Consider the following 26,877-nt stretch of genomic DNA (forward strand, 5'->3'; position numbering starts at 1 on the left):
GGCTGAAAGTCATGAGAGACCAACCCAAATTGAAGGTTAATACATGTTGTCATGGTTTCGAAGGTCAAGATGGACCAGTTCAGATCGAATGTTGAGACAAGTTGTCCCAGACTGAAACTCAAGACGAGCCAATCCAAACAGAAGGTCAATATATATCGGTCTAAGTTGAAGGTCGAAATGAGTTAGACATACAAAAGGTTGAAAAAGATTGACTTTGAATGAGGGTCAAGATAGACTGACCTAAACTGAAGTTCATTATGGGACAATATTAGTTTGGAGGTAAAGATTGACCTGTATAACTCAGTAAATTCAATAAAATGTTATCCAAAAATAAACATGGAATGTATCACAAGATTGCCTTGTTTATGAAAGAACACTAAATCCTAGCATTTTTCTTCTTTTTCGAATCTTCATCTTTTTTACATATCTTCTCTTTCTTCAAATATTGCGGTGGTCACAATGCAAGAGAATAATTAATTCTCACCCTAAACAATTAGTGTTAATAATTTTTTATTAACTAAAAATATTTTTAAATTTTTTATTACAAGATAAAGTAGATAATAAAAGTGATAAAATTGTTAGATATTTATCCGATCAATATTGTAATGTTTTATATTGATGGATAAAAGAATCTAACATAATACGGTTGTTTTTTCTTGTTGCTATTTTTTAGTATATATAATGTTGATAAACAATTAATTAAACCTTATATTTTGTTTAAGAATTTTATTTTATAATCATTTAAAAGTATCATAATTAGTTAAAAAAATATTATTTTTTAAAAATTATTTCTAAAAAAATAGTTTATTTTTAAATTATGGAGGTCAATCCATTTAATTCATCAATCTTAGGTGATCCATCCAAACCAACATTTTTTTAGTTCTCAAGATTAACCAAATTATATTAACGCAATTATTAAGTGAATAAACCCAACAAATAAACCTAATTTGTTTTTGACAAGTCTAATTAAACACACCAACCTATTTTAAAATCTCTAGTTAAAACACAACAATGACACATTGTAACGAAACAATCCAAAAGAAGCACAAGAAATAAGAAAATACTCATCACAACAAATAAGTTTTATTCTTATCTGGGGTTTTATATCCATTTTATAGGTACAAAACCTAATGAAGCAACACATCCCGTTCCTAACCATAAATTTTTTTACCAGTAATTATTTCCATTGTATACCTACTTATATTAATCATATTATTGAAATGGAAGCTTCTTCTTTTCTTTCTTTTTTCTTTTTAAAGAACGGAATACTCTATAACTCTTACTACTATTGGTGGTCTCACTTTTCATACAATTCTCTAAGACAAAACATTAGTATTTCTGTAAATTGAATTACGATTAAAGCCCTTTAACATTATATCAGAGTTAAAAATAGAAAAGAGAAAAGAGAAAATGAATCAATGGTAGTGTCAAATGAGTATAAAAAACTTTTACATGTCAAAATATCATTCTTCTTATTAAAATACCAAACATTAAAGTGTGCGAATACAACAATGAATATATTGCAATTTTGTGACAAAATGGAGTATATCCACTGTTCTGATCAGTTTCCAAAATAGATATTAAATTAAGCACAAGTTACTGCAAATACAACCACAAGGGAAAAAAGAAGGGAGCAATGGGAGCCATAGAAGTTCTATAAAAGAATCTCATCTTGAACACCCACATTTAGGGTCTTATGTGGCAGAACAATGCTATTGAAAACCACCACCTCATCCTCAACTGTTACAGATTCACCTGGTCAAAGCAAGGGAACAAGAATTCCACAGTTCGTAATTTAACTTTACCTTCACATAGCAATAAATAAACAAAAGATAGGGTAGAAAAATAAGAGACAAAATGTAGACAAAGTTAAGAGAGGTACCAAGTATAGTTACTCCAAGCTTTGCATTGTAATCTCCACTAGCCTGATTCAGTGTATTCAATTTAGCAAACAAATTGTGAATGAAATCACATGTTTACTCAAAAATTGTGAATGCATCATTATAAGTGTTTCTGAGCAATTATTTTGAGATTTTTAGATATGTTGCAAGAAATTTTTAACTTGCCTGGACACGTGCCCATAGTCCAATAGAGGATTTCCATCCAACAATTGCATGACTAACAACAGCATTTTCCTGTAAGATGAAATATGAAAACATTGAGTTCCAAAAACACTTATGCAATTCAAACCAATTAACTGTACACCTACCTTGATCTCTACATCATCAAGGATTATACAATGTTTTAACCTTGCACCAGCTCCAATACGAGCATTTGCAGATATTGATACACTTGGACCAATCTGTTCAATAAAATTCACACAAGTTATTTTCCATATCAGTTTGTTTCTTCATGTCATCTAGATCTTCTCTTGTTCTTTTTTCATTTGGGTGAGCGCTACATGATGTGAATTGAATAAAAAGTCTATGTTCATGACTCCAATCCAAAGGGGCAAAGTTATACAATTTGTAAATAAATGTTAAGTGAATTTGAAGTCTAATTCAACCCTACAAAACTGACTTGTAAGGTGAGGTTTGCACCTACTTATATATTATAACTTGTCTTATCTCTAGTCAATGTGGAATTTCCAACAACAAAGTGAAATATGAATACATATTGATAGGCAAATTACATCTATCATGCATCAGAAGGAAACATAATATCCTTAAACTGTTGAAAATTTAAAAACCATCATGTCTATCAGGCTGAAACAGAGAAACTGAGAAGATTTTGAAAGCCTTTGATCAAGTATCAAGGGAAAACAGGTGAATATTCACCTTAGCAGATGGATGCACTTTTGCTGACGGGTGAATATAAACATCACCAGTGATGCTGGCTTTCTTAATACCATTACCATTTGCTAATAGATGTGGAGAGGTGTGACGAAATTGTGCAAGATACAAGCTAGAACATTTTATGGACATTCTGCAAGAATTAAGTCAACATTTATGGTAATCGCCATGGAAGAAATGACGAGAATGTGTAACATAATATGCAGGCTTACCCTGGAGTTTTGATTTGTTCCCAAAAGTCATTGGTTTCATAAATATATAACTGCTTCTTCCCTGCAAGAGGTGAGAGGATATCTTGATCCAATCTGACATAATTCGCTGGAAGAGTCCTGCAGAAGAACTATTCAGAATCAGATGTTACAGTAATTGTAAACTCTGCATAATGTAACTTTGGCTTTGAAATAAGAACTTCAGATGCAGGAAAAGCAGCATGTATCCCAGGTATGCAAACAAGAATTATAAAAGCCTCATTTTAATAACTTTTTTACAACATTCTTTGGTAAGAGCACAAGTTATGGGACTAATCCTCACTAGGGCGTTAAATACCTTGTTCTGTGACAACTGATGAGCATAACCAAATAAACTGATTACTATTAATCAGCGATTCATCAACTATTTGTCAGTTTCAGTAAATGTTACAACTTCATTTTATGTAAAAGTTAAGAGTATCATACATTGTATAAAACAAGAAAATAGTAAAAGAATGATATCTGATTGCTAAAGTAAATACTTAAATAAGCAAACTGCATGGATCCTTGACCACAATATAAGTTTTAGCTCATTGCATGAATTTTTGTAGCTGATGTTAAATCTTTTAACTTTCATAAGTACAAACCTTGGGTCTGGCTGCATTGCTTCAAAGCTGGAAACGCGTCTTAGGTTAGCTGCAAGTAAAATGAGTTAGTTAATACACACGAGGACAAACTACAGTATCTCCAATTCTGTATGGCCAGAACAATAAAATAAAATGAAGAATTTTACATTTTGATATTAAAGGTGAAGTTTTTCTTTTTTATCTAAAATAATCCATATGGTTCAGCCTAAAATATTTCACTGACCTCTGTCTTTGCGCTGAGTAGAAACACCCTCTATGGCTGTAAAGATATCTGGTGTAAATATGTACACACCACAGTTTATACGATCACTTACCTGCATTCAAGTAAGGTGGTAATGTAAGAAAGTAAACAAAAGTGTGGAGGAGAGGAAAATTTTCAAATTTTATTTCAGCAGTTCAAGGCATAAGCACATGATGAACATACAAAAGTTTCAGGTTTCTCTGTATAATGCAAAAGTTCATTAGTTGTTGGATCAGCAACTAGTTCTCCAAACTCGCTCGCTGACTCTGCAGAAACCTTCAAAAGGAGGAAGAAATGAAAAATATCAGATGTTAATCAACAAAAAATAATGATAAAAATACAGTGTATGCGTGTGTGTGAATTCTCCAACCTTTACAACTAGTATTGTTCCCATCCCACCATATCTTTTGTGAGCATCTGTAGGCATAGGTGAACCAAAAAGCAACAATTAATTGTTGTCACAGCCACATAACAGTTAAAATATACCAAGGATGCTAAAATTTACTATTCTGCAATGAAACTAAAGCATCAAACAGTTGCAAGTAGAAGAAAATAGTGTATTTCAGAACAGAAATTACCTAGCATTTGTGGCAGTGGAAAACTGCAGCATACATCACAGTTCAGCAAGAAGATATGTGACTGCCATAAAACATGGTCAAGACTATTAAAACGTGTAACACAAGCACTAGTGTATTAAACATTAAAATAAGTGAAATAGGCAAACTTTCTGAACACAAAAACAAGTAGATAAAATCAAGAATGGACAAAGTCATAGATAAAGATAAAAACCGGATCATCTTCCATGATCAGATCTCTAAAGTGGTAAAGGCCACCAGCCGAACCATGTGGTCTGTCTTCCTTCAAGTATCTAATATTACAGCAAAAATTACACAATAGACCAATCTTGTCTTAAAAGAAAAAAATTAAAGGTTACCAGAGATGAATAGAAAGAAAAGACAACAAACCTAACAGGGACTTTAAGCTCATTTGAGATAGAAGATACATATAAGGCAAATTCACGTTCTTCATAGAAACCAATCAGATAAATCTGAGCCAAATTAGGAATCTGGGACAAAAATAACAGTTAGGTACTTGGCAGATTATACATAAATACAAGATAAGACATCATTTATGATTATTATTAGTTTAAAATTTTCACAATTGTCTATGGTATGTACCCTTTTACAAGCAGAAATTGGATGATGAACCATTGGTTGTCCTGCTAATGGAAACAGTGGCTTGGGCACGTTGAATGACAATGGCCGAAATCTAGTACCTGTACATGCAAACATAACAAAAACTATGGAATCATTCTCCAATACCACATTATACCATGATTTTAAGTAAATCTTCACAAGTTCAGTTCCACATCAAGGAATTGATTCAAGGTCCAGAAAGTTGAAACAATTTCCCGCAGCTTTCTGGGTTGGATCAAAACTTTTAACTGAATTACTAACTTGCTTTTATGGCGAAAACAGCAAAAACAAATCACTCAACTTCAAAATTAATTTGTGATAGCTTGGGCAAGCAAACATTTAATACAACTTGAAAAACCAATGTGCGTGGTCTCAACTTAAGAAACTAACAAGAGAAATTGAAATCAGGGAATAGTGAAATGGTGAAGTGGCATTGAGTGAATAAAAATTGTGGTGTGAATGAATGAAATGGAATGGAAGGGAATACCTTTAGTGGGTCCTCCAACCATGATCACAGCGACGACCCTCTCATTTGCAGTTACCATATTGGCAAAAAGAGAGAAACTTTGATGCCCAGAAACAGTTAAGACGCTAGAGAAGAAACAATAAGGTCTAGTTTCAGAGTTCAGACAGAAGAAAGAGAGGGAGAGAGAGAGAGAGAGAGAAAGTAACCAACAAAAAATGTGAAATTGCAATGTAGTTTCGGGGCTTAGATTAGATGAGGTTGTCTTGGATTTGTTTATCAGATCACAAGTTTCGTTGTCGGTACATATAAACACACAACTTGGTAAATTTTACTTTGTTCGATTATTTCGTGCATTGTTTTTATTTTCTGTGAGTTTATTTATTTTGACTATGTTACAGTTAGGACAATATTAGTTTAGAAAGAAACAATCCGTTTATATTTAATAGGTTATTGGAAAATGTTAATCATGACACTGATTGAGAAGCTAATAATTAAAAGCATTTATGTATTATTTAATTAATATATTAAATACTGATTAACTAATAATGATGAAAACTCTGTGAAATATTAGTACAAAACAAAACTTTGTGAAATATTAGTACAAAACTTCGCAAACCAATGAGGATCATTTAATGACATATATTATCATTTTATAAATTTTATTTTAAACTGTTTTTGTTTTTCACTTTACTGTGATATTTCTAAATTTTCATGTTTTACTGATATACTAAATATGAAACAACTGATGTCACGAAAATAAAATAAAAAATATAGTTTATTACAATTTTTAAGTGATATTATTTTATTTTTTAAACGTATTTTTTCATGGTGATCACTTTGTTAGATATTTAATAAATCGGTTAAAATATAATAAAATATTATAACAAAATGTAAGATAGTAATTTATAAATCACAATAATTAAATGATAAAATACAAATAATTTGTTGGAAAATGTTAAATTAAGAAAATAATAAATAAAAGTATGTATTATATTAATATTTTCATCTTAACAATTATCAACTAACCTTTTAATAAATAAAAATATGTATCATATTAATATGGATTATATTAACATTTATATATTAAAATATGGATGTTCATCTTCAAAATCTTTCTGTGCTTAATTATCAAGTAAGCTTTTGATCTCGACTCATAGAATTAATTATTTTAAGTATAATGTGATGATTAGTGAATTTTTTTGATGAATTTGAAAAATAGAAATCCACTTCTCGTCAATATTATGTGGCTTTAGAATTCTTTTTACCAATGTCTCCCGATAGTATCAAATGTTCGTAAAAGAAATTTAAGTTATCAAGAAATTAATATTTAAATTAGCCTCTAATTTAAAATTAAAAAAAAAAATTAAAAATTAATAATAATAAATAATTAAAACTTTGATAATTTTAGAAACCAATTTAAAATCTAATTTATAAATTAATTATAATTTTTTATTTACAATAAAACTATTTTAAGTATAATTTTTAGTTTATAAAAGGTATATAACTTAATTGATATAAACTTTTAAAATTAATTGCTATTTAATAATTTTCTTGATATATTAATCGATTTATCTCATTTTGATTAAATTAATTAAAGTATAAGCCGATAGAAGTTTAGTTTAACCTAACAAAAGCATAATTGCATTGGCTGAAATTTTGCTATGAAATGACACAAATGACGAGGACAACAAAAGCAATGTACAAAGTGGAAAATGAATAAATAATTAACTCCTTACCTGCTAGTAACCCTAATAACATGTTCATGCATTCATCTATCATAATTTCAGACACAGAAAACAAAACAAACAAATGAAAGACAACGTTATATATGTGTCTGTTGAAGTGAAAAAAGTAGTGAGAAAGAAAGGTTATAAGAAAACCAGATTGTTAATGAAGTTGCTTTCATGAGATCGGAAAAAGGGAAGTGTGGATTCTAAATCCTGAGAAAGACAAATTGGTACACCAATCATGTGACATTAATACCCAACCACACAATCAATTACTTTTACATCAAGATAGTGGAAAAGTAGAGATTAAAAAAACTTCCAAATATTTTTCTCTTCTTCATCAAGCAACCAAAATGCTATGGATTCCATTCTCTGCATCAAACAACGTAGCATTCATTTTTGTGGGTCCAAAGACTCTAACATTGTAGTAATTAATTAAGCAATAAATAAAGTGCAAATTGCATCTTCACTTATAGATGCACCCTCAAAAGGAACGACATTATATTCTAAACTACTTTAAGGAACGATTTTATTATTCTAGAAGCTACACAAAATTGTGTGTCTCATAAATTAATTAACCATTGACTTATAAGACTGCTGGATGTAAGTTCACCACTTCCACCAAATATCTACAAACTCAAGAAAAATTTAATCTACTTTTAGATGTAATTTGTAAATGAATGGACGAATCTTTAGAATAATTTTTTTTGAATAAAACTGAGGCCACATATTATTGATGTTGTTTTGAATTTTGTTATGTAATTTTATGTTTAATATACTTTTTGTTTGGATTTAAACTTTTTTATTTGAATATTTGCTGGTTTACACAATTTTTTATACTTGAAATGAGTTTAGTGATTATATTTTAATTAAAAAACAATTCTTTTGCCGTTTGTATATGTTGATTCATCTGTTTCATGTATTGTAGGGCGAACTTGATTTTAACGAAGTAAGGTGAAGCACATAGTGAAAACACAATGTAGTTCAGAATATATTGAAACACAATTCATCATATATATATATATATATATATATATATATATATATATATATATATTTATAAATTAAAACATAGAAGAATTTATTTAATTTTAACAAAAAGATTTCTAAGAGTGAAAGAGAAAGAAGAAATGATACAAAACTGAAAGCATAAGGGAAGTCTTTAAGTTGTTCATTTACTATGTGAGAAACTTCTTTTTCAGCAAAACCTATATTTGAATCTCTCGTGCACAAACTGCTCTAAAGAGTCTTAAAAAATCTATGCTCTCAAAAAATATACGCTTAGCATGTCTCACTCAACCTCTAAAATATGCTGAACTTCAATATTCTCAATATTAAAAAGGATACGTTTGACTTTCAAACTAAAAAATTGCTTTCACAATGAATTTGATTTATCCTTCAAAGGTTTTTCTACTTCAATTCTTCCTTTCTTTTTTCTGAAAAAATAATATAGAACCAAGAAGGTATTAGACCTCAATTATTACCAGAACCGATATCTAATACCCATTTTATGATTTGATTTGGGTTTTAACCGAAGCATAAAGTAAGCGTTTTTTAAATATATTATTTGTTTTTGTTTCTTTCTACATATTGAACCTGCAGAGAATATACCAGAAAACTAGTCCAAAAATAGAACATTTTATTTATCAAACCAGAATAAGTTACAATACTTAATGGACTATCATTACAATAAGATGTTATCCTTACAACAAATAAATGTACTAAATACTATTATACATTTGTATAATGTATTTTGTTTAGGCTATCCTTAAATACTTAATGGACTTATTAGCGATCGGTGTAGGAGGCAATGTGACAGCAACAAAACATTGTTTTGAAACGAAGGAGAAGAAGAAGACGACACAAAAGAAGTGGCCACCTCTGCAAACATTTCACGATTTTGAGCCTTAGAAACACCTTTAGGTCTCTATTAAAAATCGAAGCCTAAAATCAAATCTGCTTCAGTTTTTTATAAACTCGAGACCTAAAAAGGTGTGGCTAGTGACAATTTTGAAATGAACTTCTAAACCTCAATTATGAATGAACTAAAACATATATTGTCATTATGTCTCGATTTTGTTGGAACGAAGGTCATTTCGCATATAAAATAATTTATAAAATGACAATTTTGTGAAGCAAACTTATAGGTACCAGTTTTGAGTAAATCGAAGCAAAAACTTTTATACTTCAATTTTTGGGGAATCGAGACCTAAACCTCTATGCTCAAATTAAAAAATTAGAAAATACCAAAAATATTAAAAAAAAAATTGAGAGTTATTAGGCTCAGGTTCTTTATGAACCGAAACAAGAAGGTCTTTATACTTCGGTTATAAAGATAGCTGAAGCATAAAGTTCGCAAAATTGTAAAATTGCCATCACGTCCCTATATGCTTTGTTTTTGTTAGAACCTAAGCATATAAGATGATTTTGAATCTCAACTCTACACTAGTGACAATAATCATTGTTATGGGCAATAATTTGAAAACAATTATAGAGATGCAAAAGTTGATATAGATAATTTTTGAAGGGTAACTTAAATTCAATACATTGATAAATTTTAATTATTTAAAATCATTTATTAATTAACATTTTAAAAAAAAAAATAGGTTAAAGAAAAGTTGGGTAAGCAAGAAAGTCTATGACTAATGAGGTGAGTCTAAGGAATTTTTTTGTTCTTAAGCAATTTAATATTAACTGAGCTTCTTATTTGTGACATTTGAATAAGAAAATAGAGCCTTATTTGCATTATTAGCTAAATGTAAAGGAAAACTACATTTCAGTACATTAAATGAAAGGTTGTTGGTGTAATTTGCTTTTCACCATAGTTTTCATTCATAAGAATCATGACTTGTTATTTTATTTGTTTTTTTGTTGATTCTATATAAGTAGTTTGTTTCCTTTGTTTTATTTCGTTATATAAATTGTTTGTTAATGAACTCTATTTAATCAACGTTGTTTGTTAATGAACTCTATCTAATCAACGTTGTTCAAGGAAAATTAATAGGAAAAAGAGAACCTAAACCTAAAATTCATTTTGGTGATACTAACTTGAGTTAATTGAAAGCAGAGAAATCTCAAAAGAAGCATAAGTTTGCTGTAAGCCTTTTATTAGATGATAATAATGGTTTGGTTAAAAGCAATATTTATGCATTTGTTAGACTATTTTATCAATGTTAATTATCTTAATTTATGATTGTTAGATAGTCCTCATACATTGTTATCCTCAAATTAGTTGAGGAAGTGGTTTGAATAAGGTGTGAATGTCTTATATCGGATACATTGTTAGATAATTTTCTTTCTTTTGTTGGTTTTTTATATGAAATTTGTATTTTTCTATCCTTTCCTAGGTGTATTGACACTTGTCATTGTTAAATTGAAAGGATACAAAGAGTGGAAAATAGTTAATTTTTTTACATTGTTTTATTTCATACTATTTATTTTTCTTCAGAGAATAATATTTCTATTAGTAAGACACACGTGAATGTTTCTCCAAATTGTTAGTAGGTGATATTGGACCCCTCATTTTTCTCTCTTTTAACAACTAGACCACCTTTTATTTAAGTAAATTTTACTAAAAGGATCTGGTAACACTTTCAGCAACACTCAATTGATATGTAAAAATGTTATTAAAAATCATTAATAACAACACAAATTATACGTAACATATGATATAGTGTTACTAAATCATATTAGTAAGTATTTTTGTAATTTAGTAACATTTTTTTTATTGTTACTAATAACTTAATATGTGAAGTGGTAGCCCACGGCTTATTTCATGACAGACTTTAGAACTTCAATTTACTTCACAGCTTTGAAGGAGATTGATACCAGCCCCACGGTTCATCAGATATGTACTTGGTCACTTGCTTCACACTTAAATAGTTCTCCAGACCCCTGAAATAATAAAAAAAAAAAGAAAAAACTTAGACCCAGATTCTTAGATTATAAAACAGTCTAAGATATAGCCTAATCAATATTTGTATTTGAGAAATGCACACAAGCAGTAAACAAAAAGATATAACTCTCATTCCCCATTTGGCATGTCTTATTCATAAACTAGTTTAATCCAAGCATTTCCAACTGACAAAGAAAGTGTATTGAAAAGAGTATCAGAGTTTTGGTTTTTTCACATTTCAAAATATAGTTTTGAATGCAGTAAAACTGACCATAGTGATTTAGGAAGAAATAAGGGTCATACCATTCTCCTAATTCACGACCAAAGCCACTACGTTTTATGCCTCCCCATGGTGCTTGAATGAAGCTTGGTTGAGCACAATTTATCCATACAATTCCAGCTTTAATAGCCTGCACAAAAGTAATATAAGTATACAACATTCAATTACAGAAAATCCATATGTTTTGTCTGTTCTATGATAACAAAGGATGAATCTCACCTGAGATATACGTTCACATCTTTCTAGATCTTTTGACATTACGGCAGATCCTAAACCGTATCTGTGAGTAATAATTCCAAATAAGATATGTTAGGCATCAATCAATATGATCGATGAAATAAAAATTCATACACAACATTGATTAACATCTATGTACAAGTTAACATGTAGTTTACAAGTGAAACTAATATACAGTTTCCAGAAAAATAGTCCACTCACTGGGTGTCATTTGCTAGTTCAATAGCTTCTTCTTCGGTACTGAATGTTTTCACAGAGAGTACAGGTCCAAAAACTTCTTCTCTCCAAATTTGCATTGAGGTAGTCACATCAGTGATGATGGTTGGTTCAACAAAGTATCCCCTTTTCAAATGCTGCCATAAAATTTGACATTTCAATCATTTCTGAGGACAAATCAAGAAATATAAAAACAGGACACACATCGTATAATCATACCTCTGGACGAGACCCTCCTGTCAAAATTGTTGCACCTTCACTCTTAGCTGTTGAGATGAAATTCAACACCTTTTTGTACTGAATAAATAATATAAACCATATTATTAGATACATCATCATCTTGGTAAAAGACAAGTTCATAAACAATGTCAGGATAATGGAGAATGCATTTGAATAAACACAATCAGAATTCAGAAGTCTACGTTAGCAATAGATTTCAGAAATACTTAACTTCAAACACTATCTTAAACCCAAAACGTATTAGGGGAAGAAATGGAACAAGGTGTAACAACCAAAAATTCACATATCTTTGTTAAAAGCAGAAGGAGGAGTCAGTAATCTAAGTTAAAATATAACAAATGCAGAAGTGATAAACATTACACATACCTGTCCTTCACTAACAATAGGGCCTAGCCTGCAGCCTTCTTCCAAAGGATCTGAAATTTTGATGTTTTTGGCCCATTTCACAAGTTTATCCACAAATTCTGTTGCTATACTTTCCTGAAACAGTAAAAGCATCTAACTTGGTCAATGTTCAAAACTCAGCTAATGCCGTTTCTACAAAGTTTACAGACAAAATGGTTCCACTATCAGAGTATATCTAAACCTTCCCATTTATGCAATAAAATAAGCAAACTTAGCTACAAATTCTAACTGTTACACTTACATGCACGATAAGGCGAGATGTTGCACTGCAAATCTGACCATTTGTAAAGAAGCAGCCAAAGATTGTCCATTCAGCAGCTGTTTGAATCAAGAAAAATACAAAAATAAATGTTAGATGGTGTATGACTCAGTATTGATTCTGTAATCAGTTCTAGGCACCCAAAAAGTTTACTCAACTACAAACAAACAATGAGTTTCACAGGAAATAAAGTTCCATAATGCAAAAAAACATAGGCTGTACATAACAAAAGAAAAAGACCCGTACTCTTGTCAAGGTCAACATCCTCAAAAACAATGATTGGGCTTTTTCCACCAAGCTCTAGAGAAACAGGCTGCCAAGAAAAAACCACAAATTTTATATTCCATAATCTCAGAATGAATTTGCAGATAAAATTGATCACAAAATACCTTGGTTAGCTGTGCTGCAGCTGACATAATCTTACTCCCAGTTAAAGAGCTTCCAGTGAAGGCAACCTGTTGAAAAATTAAATATCAGCCACAATTCAGCACTACCTCGCCAAAATCATAGACAGCACTTTAACAATACTAGAAAGAAATAGAATTAGAATTAGAATTAGAATTAGAACCTTGTCTACATCAGGATGAGAAGCCAAAGGAGCACCAGCATCATTGCCTAATCCAGTAACAACATTTAATACCCCTGGGGGAAGGTTCACTTCTCTGCATATTTCAGCCAGCTCCAAACAGGTCCTAAAATTGTAAATGGTGTGCCAGCATAAGATACCAACATAACGAAAATTGGATGCTGAAATAGTTGATTTTAACATACACAGATGCCAATTCAGATGGCTTCAATATTGCAGCACAACCAGCAGCCAGAGCAGGAGCAACTTTCCATGTAGCCATTAAGAGAGGATAGTTCCTAGCACATAACATAAACCACAGCATTTCATCAGCTATAAGCAAGTAAATGCTTAACTAGTTAGTGAAGAAACAGAAGGTAATCAGATACCATGGAGTAATTAATGCAACAACTCCAATGGGCTCCTTCAGGATATAACTCTTGAAAGTTTCCATAGGGAGGGATACAGGAGCCTTTTGCTTTGCATCCAACCCTTCTGCAAGCTCAGCATAGTAGTTAAAACATGCAATAACATCATCCTACAACATAGAATCACATATCTAAATAAGCAAAAAAAGACTCATGAAACATCAGTTATTGCTTTTTTCAATGCAAATCAATGTCACCACTTACCACGTCTGCCAGTGCTTCATCTAGTGGTTTTCCACTATCAATTGCTTCAAGCTTTCCCAGTTCATCCTTTTTCTCCGTTATCTTTGAGAAAGAAAGCCACACACACAGAAAGGTGAGACAACTCATGCACTTCTGAGTCAGTAGTATCCATGATTCTTATTGACCAATTTATTTTTAAAGGGTTGAACAACATCTTGATTATTTGTATTTAGTTTTGTGAAAATTAAACAAATATAATATATATATTATATAATAAAAACTGTTTATGTAGCAGTGAATATTAAAATAAACTTATTCAACAAAAAGTCAATCTGGGTGTTGATGGAACTCGTAACTTCGATGTTTTCCCTCTCTCTTTACATGTCTGAGAAATGAAAACACATTTAATCGATTAAAGCAAAAGTTGAATTAAAATTCCAACCTTTGAAGCGATGGCTCGAAGATAACCAGCACGAACAGAACCAGAAGCTGATGACCAATCTCTGCCTTTGTTCCGGGACAAGGCTCTTTTAGCAGCATCCACAGCAAGGTCAACATCTTCCTCGGTACCCGCAGGTATGTCCCCTGAACACCAATTACATGAAGCCACAACTTAGAAACACAAGTGCTTATGTAACTATGCGCGTGTCATGATCATAAACATTAAAAACTCCCATGATGTCGGAAAAGCTAAGACACATAATTAAGGAGAAGAGAGAAGAGGGAACCTATGATGTCTTGGGTTGCGGGATTGATGATCGGAATACGGTTGTTGTGGAGGGGGACTTTCCACTCTCCATCAATGAATAGTTGCCTACTGGGTACTGAGATGGCCATTTTTCTTTTTGCTTTTTCCTTTCTCTATTCTCACTCACTCTCTGCTATTCTTGGCTTGGAGCAACGATAATGCTTCATGAGGTGGTAACATATGTTATATATATATATATATATATATATATATATATATATATATATATATATATATATATATAATAATAGGATTGAAGCTGCATCTTGGTCTTCTGGTTGATGACTCACCACAGATCCTTTTCTTTTTTATTTTCTCTTCTTCCTTTCGATTTTTGCTTCTTTGTCGGTACCAACTTTTTTCCTTGTGCTCTTGGTTTGGTTTGGCTTCATTTTACTGTTTGGAAACATGTTCTGTACACATTCTGATGTAACCAGATTTTATAAGCTTGTGATAGTTACTTGTTTGAAATGGCAGGTTTGCTTTGTTCATTGTTCATAATTCTATTTCGATAAAAGATAATAATTTATAATTATGATTATTATAATGTCAAACCATGAATGCATTATTATGAATGGCATTATGATTGGCCCGCATAACAAAAAACCACGGACCACGTTTTTTTAGGTCATATGAAACCAAATCTCCGTCACGCTGTCAGACAATAAATTGGAAGTTGCGTGTGTACATAATATCTCCCATGCCATAACTTTTGATCATGCGCACCTTCCAAAGTTAAACACGGAAGCTAAAATCTGCAATGCAAAGTGTTTATTAAACTTCTTTATTTTTAGTGTGCATGTTCTGTCGTTTTCGTTGCATATTCATTGTAATCCACACATGTTGTAAATTATTTTAGTTTTATAATAATATTTTAAATTATAATTTAAGTTGCAATAATAAAAAATTTAAAATAGATTCAGATTATTGAAAGAAATATTTTTCAGGTTACTAGAAATATTGCTTGAAATATCCTTATGTACGTAATGATGAAAGTGAAAAGAGGGAAATCTCCACGTTTTAAATTGAGATTTTTAATCTAAAACTTGAATAAAAACATTATTATGTCATTATAAACGGGTAACGTGTACGAATATTGAGGGCAGATACGAGTATTATAATATTTATATTTGTAGATATTCGTACCCGTTATACTTTAATTTAAATTAAAAAAAATTAAAAAAACATGATTAAAATATTAACACATCGATTTTGAATGGGTTGATTTTTATCAATTGATTTTAAAAATTCTCCATTTCTTTGTAAATTGCCATCGAACATTATTCAAATGGATTATTTGTATTTTGTTTAAAATATATGAATATTATGCATTATATTTTTTTTAAATTATGGTTAAAATATATGGTTAAATATTAAATTTTTCTTTCATAAATACTTACAAGTACCCGAAAATATCCGCAAATATTAAAAAAATATGCAGGTACCCCATAATAAATATTCGCACAAATATAAGTACGAATACGGAGAAATGAATATTTATTTACCAGAGAAGTTAATAACAACTACTTAATACCTTACCCGTCATGTTGATTTCGTACTCGTGCATGTCAACGGACGGATTGATTTTGGATTTTAGTTTTGTAAGAAAACAAAAAAACTGTGTTGGTTTTAATTCTTTAAAAATATAATTTTCTGTTCTTAGTTTGTTGTATGACTTTACTTCTTCTGCGTATGTGACCTTTATTCCATATTTCTACTGTTCAGAAGGAAAGAAAAGTTGTTTCCACATTTTTACTGTTCACAGGGGTAGTGAGTAGAAAGAAAGAGAAAGACAGCTATATGAATTATACTTTACGCTATTGGCCTTAGGAGTGGACTTGGATTTTTAATGATCTAATCTACATCCATTTTAGATTCAAATAATTGGATTAGATTTTTTATCCAAATTCCTTTTTTTAGCAAAACTAGTTTGGATTTTTTTAAAATCCAAATCCAAATATTTGGATCAAGGTTTAAATCCAATCCAAATATATGGATAAAGTTCAAAATCCAGAATCCATTTTTTATAAAAAAAATTTAAATTGAATTTTTTAAAACTTGTGTCATTAAGGCCTGGATGACCCGGATGGACCCAACGACCTGGACAGGCCTGACGACCTGGACGATCCAAACGGGCCCGATAACCCGAACAGGCTCAACGACCCGGACGGGTCGGACAACCCGGACAGGCCTGACAACACGAACAAGCTCGACGACGCGAACGGGTTGGATGACTCGAATGGGCCCAACGACCCAGACGGACCAGATGACCCGGATGGACCTGTCCAAACAATCGGGCCCAATCGGGTAGTCGGGCACGTTCGAGTCGTGGGGTCCGTCTGCGTCGTCGGATACGTCAAGGTCGTCAGGCCCGTCTGAGTCGTTGAGCCCATCCGGGTCGTCGAGCATGTCCGGGTCGTCATACCCGTTCGGGTCGTCGGGCCCGTCCGGGTCGTAGGGCTTGTCTAGGACGTCGATCCCGTCTGGGTTCTAGGGCCCGTTCGGGTCGACGTGCCCGTTCGTGTGATCGTGCCATCTGGGTCGTAAGGCTCGTGTAGGTCGTTAGGCTCGTCCGGGTCATCGAGCCCGTTTGGGTCGTCCGAGTCGTCAGGTCCATCTGGATTGTCGGGCCCATCCGGGTCATTCGGCTCGTTCGTGTCGTCATGCCCATCCGAGTCGTAAGGCCCGTGTAGGTCGTCAGACTCGTTCGGGTCGTCGGGCTCGTTCGGGTCGTCAGGCCCGTCCAAGTCTTTGGGCCTGCTTGACCCGTTCGGGTCTTTGGGCTGCCTGACTCGTTCCGGTCTTTGGGCTGCTTGACCTGTTTTCGTCATTGGTCCTTCTTGGTCCGTTCGGTTCTTCAGGTCCGCGTGACCCTTTTGGGTCTTCGGGTCTGCTTGACCCATTCGGGTCTTCGAGCCTGCCTAACCCGTTTGGTTCTTCGAGCCCGCTTGACCCATTCGGGTCATCGGGCCCGCTTGGCCCGTTTGGGTCTTCGAGCCCGCGTGGCCCGTTCGGATCTTCGAACCTGCCTGGCCCATTCGGGTCTTCAGGCCTACCTGGCTCATCAGGTCATTGGGGTCGCCTGCCCTGTTCGGGTCATCGGGCTCACTCGAATTTTCCGGATCGTTGGGTCCGATCAACTCGTTCGGTTTGTCGGGCCTGCCTAGCCCGTTCATATCTTTAGGCCCGCCTAACCTGTTATGGTCGTCGGGCCTGCCCGATCCGTATAGGTCGTCGAGCAAGACCCGTCCAAGTCTAAATGTAGTGTAGTCCATCTCAACCTTTAGTCTAACCCAACTAAAAATTTAAATTGAAAATTTGGATTGGATTTTTTGGATTATCCATATTTAAAAATCTTGATTTATAAAATGGATATCCAATCCATAAAATATATAAAATGTAAATTAGATTGAAATTCAGATCCATTAAATGGATTATAAATGGATTGGATTTTTAATAAAATGGATTATAAATGGATTGGACTGAAGCAAAAGTGGATTGGATCAAGAAAATTAGATTTTTTGTCCATCCCTATTGGCCTTAATTTAATTTACTCTGCATTTGCATGGTAATGTACCGATCCTTTCTCCATGGCAGAGACTACTTCTAATGACGTGAAATATAGATGAACCGTTATCAAAAGTTTATTATAATGAAGATAACATTTGTAATTATTTGTAATATTTAAATATTGTAAGGATGAAAACAATGTTGTCTTTGTTCCCATCTAAATGTTCTTAATCTTTATGCTTCATGTGTTTCGGAATAGTTCAAGTGTGAGTTAAAAAGTTCTATATTGAATAGAATAGATAAAATTAAACACTATATAAGAATAAAGACCCATAACACTATTGTCTTAAGGTTTTGGGATTAAAGTGGTGTCAAATGCCTTATATGTGTAAGACTAATATCATATAACCATATGAAACCACAATCTCTCAAATGAAGATAACAATAACCATATATGAAAGAACATATAACCCATCAATGGTATCAGAACCAGGTTCGGAATGACTGACCGCATAACCATAACAATATATGAAAGAATATATAACCCATCATCATGATCATCTACTTCATGATTATGTATTATGTTTGGGAATGATAGATCTAGAATCTTAAATAAGTTGGAATAACTAAAAATTATTTAAGTTTTAACCAAACAATTTTTTAAATTAAAATCGAAGAATTAAGAGAAACAAAATTGAAAGAAAAAATATATAAAATTAAAAAGATAAAATATTTTTTTTAAATATTTAGTAATAATTTTAACAAAATAAAAAAAAAGAATTTGTTCTCGTTCAACTACATGTAGGACTGATGTTTTCATGAATTTAAAGACTAACATGCCAATTCTTGCTTCTTTCTTTTTAAATTTAGGTTTTAAAATACCTTTTTGGTTCCAATTTCCATCAAGTTTTGTCAAATAAGTCATAATTTTGGTTTTGTGTTCAAATATGTCCAAATTTTCATCAATTTTGTTCAATTGGATCTTTTTTTGCTAACACTGTTTGAATCATTAACGACCATGAATAATGACTGCCACGTGTCACTTCATAATTTTTTTTAAATGTCCACGTGTCAATCCAATAGCATGCCACGTATCAAAGTCAATGCTCTATATTCAATTTGGTCCCTATGTTTGTTATTTTTGTTCAATTTAGTCTTAATTTTGTTTAAATTTAACTAATTTTGTCCCTATCGAAGATGTAACCAAATTTAATTTTTATATCAAAGTTATAATGATGTGAATTTTAATATATTATATAAAAATATTTAATAAAAAATGTGAATTTTAATATAAAAATTAAATTTGGTTTCAATTTGGAGAGAGACCAAATTGGTTCATGTTAACAAAAATTTGGACTAAATTGAACAAAAATAAAAATATAGGGATCAAATTGAATATAGAAAATTGACATTGACACGTGATACGCTACTGGGTTGACACGTGGACATTTAAAAAAATAATAAATATAAAATAAAATAAAATAAATCAAAAAAACCACGAAGTGACACGTGTCAATCACTCTTCATGACTATTAATGATTTAATCGGTGTTAGCAAAAAAATACCAAATTGAATAAAATTTACGAAAATTAGGACCTATTTGAACAAAAATTTAAAATTGGGACTTATTTAATAAAACTTGACAAAAATTGAAAAAAAAAGTATTTTATCCTTAGATTTATATCCAATAATTAATTGCTCTACCATCCAAAATACTTAATAAGTTATCCACCCTTCCTAGTTAGGCAGGGTAAGTTACCTAAAATCAGGGGTACTTCCTTAAAATGTTACATTAAATTTGTGGTTACTATAGTTCAAATCAGTTTTTGTGAGATTTCAAGGTGTTTTCTAATAGGTTGTAAACACTTTTTCGAGAATCGGGAAAAGGGTTTTTATGTGTAAAGAATTGTTAACAGGATGTAGAGAAAATATTACAAACAATCATATTTTGCAGTAGTTAGTTACACATACCAAATACCTTTTATTATGTAAATTCAAATTCATCGTCAGTCTTCCAACACACTTGCGTCTTGGGATACGAAAGACTAATCTTAACATGTGAAATGAACTTCTTAACATTTACATATTAAGTCGATTTTGGGGAACTGTGACAAAAAATTCAATGACATTTTTCTTAAAAGTTTGATATGGCGTGAAGTGATTCATTTGTTTTTGTACGTGTTCAAATTCATTATTAGAATTGATTTTCTAACACAATATCATGTAAATCAATTAAAAGATAAAAAATTTATATTAAGTGAGAAACAATTGATTCTTATTTCTACATTAAAAAATTGATTAAACCAAACACACAATTTGCAAGTTAAGTGTAATTTCTCTCATAAATTTCATCAAAGCAACAAATTATTTTTCCTATCACTGCTGTTCTTCTGTTCTCTTTTTAAAACCTTTACCTTTGTTAAAAGATACATCTAATAATTCGGAATGCATTTCTTATTTTTTTTTATTTTTTATTTTAGATTGTATATCAAAACTGTATTTCAAATTATACGTTCTAAAATATTGGTTAATGCGTGAGATTAATCTGAAACTAATCTGAAAACGTCTCCAAATAAAACAATCTAAAATTGAAACTGAAAATTTAAAATCATAAAATAATTTGAAATTTATAAATTTATGAAATTGCGGGTCAAAATTATGGGATGCAGGAAGAAATGAGTTTTTTTAATTGGAAGTCTATAATAACTTGAATTTGTAAAAAATGGTCTTTCGAATTTTTTTTTTTTTGTGAAACTAGGGCCAAGTCGTTATGGGGAGGATGATATTAAAGATGAAGTCATCCTCCCCTAACTGATTTCATTTAAAAAAAATGATGTTGTCAGGGACAAGTCCAATTTTTGGTGAGTGAAGTCATCTTCATGGTTGACGACTTCACTTTTAAGTTTTTGTTTTTGTTTTTAATTTTTTTTGGAACAATAAATGGTAAAAAAATAATAATAATGTTGCTAGGCCAATAAATGCATCACTGAAACCTCACGGTCGGCCAATAAATGTTGCTAGGCCACCTCACGGTTTCAATTAATTGAAATCAATTGATGTTGCTAAGCTACCTAACGATTTCATTTAATTGTCAACCAAAGTCGTCCTGACATACACCGGTTTTAGTTAATTGAAGTCCTTTGCATTAAATATGGCTTCATTGAAAATTTTACATTAATAAATAAAATAAAATAAAACTGTTACATAAAAAAAATTGAAACGGCTTCCATTATGAAGACTTCAATCTCAGATGCAGAAACCGGCCTCCACCTTGACGACATCGCTTTTTAAAAAAAAAATGAAACCGGCTGGGGGAAGGACGACTTCACCTTTAAAGTTGTCCTCCCCCATGACGACTTGACCCTATTTCACAAAAAAAAATTCAACATACCCTATTTTACAAATTGACAGTCAAAAGGACCCAAAAATACAAAAAAGCCGAAGAAATGCCACCCCAATTAACTCCAAACTAGTAAAGTCTTTGGTATAGATTCAATTTAACCTTTTATTGCTAGATCATTCATTTTAGCTTAGCAAAATTAGGGGTGACAATATAGACCTGACCCATCGGGTCGACTTGCATGCCCACAAAAATAACGCAGGTCCAGTCAAGATAGTGAACCTGCAGACTTGTATTGGTTCGGCCCGTAGCCTAAGTAGGCTGACCCATGAACCCGCATGAAAAAAAACTTGTATAAGAATTATGTATTTTTTAATGTACTAAAATTAAAAAAAAATACATCTTGTATGTCATAATACGAATATATATGTTGAAAATGTTAAATTATCAATTCATCATTCAACTCCCCCAAAGTCTTTACTTAATTTTGCTAACTTTTTAAAGTTTTTTAATTTTTTAAACATTAAAATTTTTATCATAAGAATTAAAAAAAAAAGTGGCTGGCATATGGACTCAGTTATGCGGGATAGGCCAATCATTTTAATGCACAGTTGAAATGCGTAACGGGGTAGGTTGACTCGCATTGTGCAGAACAAATACAAGATAGATCTAAATGGATTGGACCAGCCTGGATTGTCACCCCTAAACAAAACCCAGTTAAATTCAACTTCTAGACTAAGTTACACCCAAATCCAAGTCCCAGCTGTATAACTATAAATATTTCATTCATAACAATTAAATTGTCAATTAAACTTTTGGTTATAAAATAAAGGTAATAAAAGAAAGAAAAGGAGAGGAAGAATAGAGAATGAGAGAGTATGGAGTAACTTTTGTTTGTATGTGTGTCTTATTACTGATAGGACGAGTTTTATTTATAAATACAACATGGTAACCCAGAAAGGATATAAAATCAAATAGTAAATACAAAATATTACATAAAGAGTAATGAATTATACGATTATCAATCATATGAGTAATTGTATCAAATCAATGGACGACCATTAATTCATAACACTCCCCATTGGGTGTCCATTGATGAAAGAATGTGTCTCGTTAAAACCTTCCTAGGAAAAACCCTTTAGGATAAAAACCTAGTGAAGGAAAAAGAGTACATCATTCTATATAATATTGTTCTTTGCATCTTCTATTTCTCCCCCTCATGTAAACTTACATCATCAAGATGACAGAGTCCAACCTTGTGAACCAATTGCTCAAAAGTTCTCCTTGGCAAAGACTTTGTAAATAAATCTGCTAGATTTTCACATGAGTGAATCTTTTGGATCTCTACATCACCATTTCTTTGAAGATCATGAGTGAAAAAGAATTTTAGAAGAATATGTTTTGTTCTGTCTCCTTTAATATATCCTTCTTTCAATTGAGCAATGCATGCATTATTGTCTTCATATATCGTTGTTGGTTTCATTTTTCACAAGGATAAACCACAAGTTTGTCGCACATGTTGAATTATAGACCTTAGCCAAACGCATTCACGACTTGCCTCATGTAATGCTAACATTTATGCATGTTTTGACGATGTTGTTGTTATTGTTTGTTTCACAGATTGCCATGAAATCGTTGTGCCACCACATGTGAACAAATATCCTGTTTGTGATCGACCATTATGAGGATCTGATAAATAACCTGCATCTGCATAACCCATTAGATCTAATTTTGAATCATTTGGGTAAAATAAGCCCATATTCATAGTGTCCTTAAGGTAACAAAGTATTTGTTTTACTCCATTCCAATGTCTTCTTGTAGGTGAAGAACTATATCTTGCTAACAATTTACAGCAAATGATATATCATGTCGAGTATAATTAGCAAGATACATTAGTGCTCCTATAACACTAAGATATGGTACTTCAGGACCAAGTAATTCTTCATCTTTTTCTTGAGGTCTAAAAGGGTCTTTATCAACATCTAATGACCTCACCACCATTGGAGTGCATAATGAATGTGATTTGTCCATATAGAACTTTTTAAGCACTTTCGTTATATAAGCTTCTTGATGTACAAAAACACCTTTGTTGAAATACTCAATTTGTAATCCCAAACAAAACTTTGTCCTTCCAAGATCTTTCATCTCAAATTATTTCTTTAAACAATCAATTGTCTTTGTGAGCTCATTAGGAGTTTCAACTATATTTATGTCATCTACATAAACAACAATTATGACAAATTCATTCTCGAATCTTTTCATATAAATACAAGGACAAATAGGGTCATTTTTATACCCTTCCTTTAACAAGTACTCACTTAGACGGTTATACCACATACGTCCTGATTGTTTCAATCCATAAAGGGACTTATTCAATTTTATTGAATAATCCTCTTTAGAATTTGCTTTGCTGGGAAAACTAAATCCTTCGGGGAGTTTCATATAAATATCATTTTCCAAAGAGCCATACAAATAGGCTGTAACAAAATTCATGAGGTGCAAATTCAGACCTTCTTGTGCAACAAGGCTAATTAAATATCTAAATGTTGTTGCATCCAATACTGGAGAATATGTCTCCTCAAAATCAATACCAGGTCTTTGTGAAAAACCTTGAGCAATTAATCGTGCTTTGTATCTAACAATTTCACCATTCTCATTTCGTTTTTGTGTTAAAACCCATCTGTACCCAATAGGTTTTACACCCTCAAGTGTGTGAACTACAGGTCCAAAAACATTTTGTTTAGCAAGCGAATCTAATTTTGCTTGGATTGCATCTTTCCATTTTGGCCAATCATTTCTTTGTTGAAAATCTTCAATTGTCACTTATAACATCCTTTGCTACATTATATGCAAAAACCTCATCAATATTGACTTTATTTCGATTCCATATTTTATGATTCATGACATAATTTATTGAGATCTCATCATTTTCAACAATTTCAGGTACTTGAGGTTCTTCTGGAACTGAATCATTAATTATGTCAAAAGAATCTTTTGGGACTTTTACCCCCTCGATTAGGCCATCTTGCCTTTTTTCCCTTTTTCTCACCCGAGAATTTTTATCTTTGGAACCGACAGGCCTACCACACTTCAGGCGTGTTTGAGATTCATTTGCTATATTAGATTGTCCAACAGGAATATCAATTCTGATTGGAGCATTAGCAGCGGGTATTTGCGACTTAGTTACCCTTTTTATGTTAGTAAAAACATCTGGTAATTGGTTGGCCAATTTTTATAAATGAATTATCCGTTGAACTTCTAGTTCACATTCTTTTGTACAAGGATCAAGATGAGATAATGATAATTCATTCCAACCAATATCCTTTTCTAGTTTCTTTCTTTCTCCCCCTAACGTTGGTGATGAGTGCGTATTTTTGCCCTCATTCAGTGTTTAATTTTGGGTATTTAATTGAATTTGTGTGTTTAAAGATTGATTTAATTGGGATTTCCTATAATTGGGTTTATTGAGCATCAGATACAAAAACATCTTAAAAATAGCTTTTTAGTTGCATAAGTGTTCTTTGGATATTTTGAGGCGTGTTAGTGTAGCTGCAGCTAATTTGAGCTCATGGAGGTGTGGAAATAAATTGATTAAAGCTTCATGACACCTTAAAGATAAATCCAAGAATAAGAAATTATCAAAAGCACAAAAATCCAAGTCAAGCATTGCATGAAGACGGCAATAAAAGCTTGAAAAAGTGAAGAAGTTTGGCTAAACCAAGAAGAGGGGAAAGAAAAATTGGACCTTGCAGTTTTCTTTATCTTTATGATAGAAGATAATTTGGGAAAATATATCTTTAGATATTTTATTTGATATTTTTAAATAATTATCTTATTTAATTATATCATAAAATATTAAAAGATAATAACTACCAAATCTTTTTAAATATGACAAGATCTTCTTGAATCTTTTTAGATCCACAACAAACAAATATATCTTGAAGATATTGGATTATTTAGAAGATAATTGGACTACAGAATTGAAAATGGGCTATTTAGAAAATTAATACAAATATTATTTGGTGATAATTTATCATATATCTTTAAATAATTAATTAATTTAATTATATTATAAATTATTAACCAACTATATTTGTTAAATAGTCTATATCTGTCCAAACATCTTTAAATATTTATCTTTATCTTTATTTTAAAAGATATTTGAGAGGTTTTAGCAATAGAAAAGCCCAGTCCAATTCCTATATAAAGAGACCAAGGGAGAAGCAGAAAACAAGCTCGACATGTCGGAATTTAGGAACCCTTAGGGGGCCTAATTTCTTTCTCTCTCTTTTCTTCTCTCTATTCTTCTTTTATTTTTATTTTGTATTCCATGGATTGCTAAACTTCTTGGGTTGATTCCATTGTAATTTCTTAATTGGATTCTGAGGTTAGATCAATTAATTTCTTTGTTCTTTTTATTATTGTTGAGGTTTTAATTCATCTATGTCTTTTATCTTTGAATCACATAAGAAGTAATGATTTTAAATCTATATGCATGTTGGTCATATGAGTCCAAGGGTTTTTAAATTGAATTGAGACTTTACTTTGATTTTATTTAGAAACTTTCATATGATTAAATGAGTTTTTACCAATAATTGAGACTTTACTTTGGTTAAAGGTATTTACTCTAACTACAATTAATTGAGACTTTACTTTAATTAATTAAGCTTTTTATTTGGTGAGGAGATAAAAGAATAGACATGATTAAGCATAGTAAATTTGATTGAAACTGTACTTTGGTTAAATTTAATGTGGATAATCTAAAAGTTCTCACTTTTAATTGAGACTGTACTTTGGTTAAAAGTGAGAACGCCAACAAATTAATTGAGACTTTACATTGATTAATTTGTAAATCTACAACAATAATTAATTGAGCAATAATCTTTAGATAACCGATGATGAATCTATTTTGAAAAAGCAATGAAATTAATCTATTTACTTTACTATTGTTTATATCTTATTTTATCTTTTAATCTTTATCCCTCATATTTTTATAATTTTATTTGACTAACTCTTGTATAGTTTTATAAGAACTAACTTGTTAAAAATCAATTTCGTGTTCGTTGGGACACGACTTTGGGTTACTTTACCCTTACTATTTTGTTGACTACTTTCTTAACAATACTGAAGTTGTTATGGATAAGTAGTATTAATTTGATCAGGTCAACAACAACGTTATCAAGATGAGATAATGATAATTCATTCCAACCAATATCTTTTTCCAGTTTCTTTCTTTCTCCCCCTAACGTTGGAAAAACTGATTCAGCAAAATGACTATCAACAAATTGAGCTGTAAATAAGTCACCTATTGATG

General features: G+C 31.6%; 2 protein-coding genes across 3 annotated transcripts; both read right to left on the reverse strand.

Annotated features, from left to right (window-relative positions):
- Positions 1-1,453: 1,453 nt before the first annotated feature.
- LOC114162225 (mannose-1-phosphate guanyltransferase alpha-like) lies at positions 1,454-5,819 on the reverse strand. Of its 2 annotated transcripts, XM_028046044.1 has the most exons (16): positions 5,741-5,819; positions 5,552-5,655; positions 5,047-5,144; positions 4,834-4,934; positions 4,658-4,736; positions 4,447-4,507; positions 4,239-4,285; positions 4,052-4,144; positions 3,851-3,941; positions 3,628-3,676; positions 3,005-3,121; positions 2,778-2,925; positions 2,210-2,302; positions 2,067-2,135; positions 1,883-1,925; positions 1,454-1,755 (listed from the first exon to the last, which is right to left on the reverse strand). In XM_028046044.1, exons 2-16 carry the CDS (start codon positions 5,607-5,609, stop codon positions 1,655-1,657), a joined length of 1,248 nt encoding a protein of 415 aa, XP_027901845.1. In that variant the 5' UTR covers positions 5,610-5,655; positions 5,741-5,819; the 3' UTR covers positions 1,454-1,654. The 2 variants fall into 2 exon arrangements, with proteins under 2 accessions (XP_027901845.1, XP_027901844.1); XM_028046043.1 differs by having other exon boundaries at positions 5,552-5,817.
- Positions 5,820-10,839: 5,020 nt separating this feature from the next.
- LOC114164863 (betaine aldehyde dehydrogenase 1, chloroplastic-like) lies at positions 10,840-14,894 on the reverse strand. Its single transcript, XM_028049635.1, has 15 exons — positions 14,694-14,894; positions 14,408-14,550; positions 13,987-14,067; positions 13,744-13,892; positions 13,561-13,653; positions 13,358-13,481; positions 13,179-13,244; positions 13,036-13,102; positions 12,772-12,848; positions 12,492-12,605; positions 12,105-12,182; positions 11,871-12,022; positions 11,652-11,712; positions 11,456-11,562; positions 10,840-11,151 (listed from the first exon to the last, which is right to left on the reverse strand). Exons 1-15 carry the CDS (start codon positions 14,800-14,802, stop codon positions 11,061-11,063), a joined length of 1,512 nt encoding a protein of 503 aa, XP_027905436.1. The 5' UTR covers positions 14,803-14,894; the 3' UTR covers positions 10,840-11,060.
- Positions 14,895-26,877: the final 11,983 nt, after the last annotated feature.

Source organism: Vigna unguiculata, chromosome 9 (assembly GCF_004118075.2).
Source record: "Vigna unguiculata cultivar IT97K-499-35 chromosome 9, ASM411807v1, whole genome shotgun sequence".
Lineage (NCBI taxonomy): Eukaryota > Viridiplantae > Streptophyta > Magnoliopsida > Fabales > Fabaceae > Vigna > Vigna unguiculata.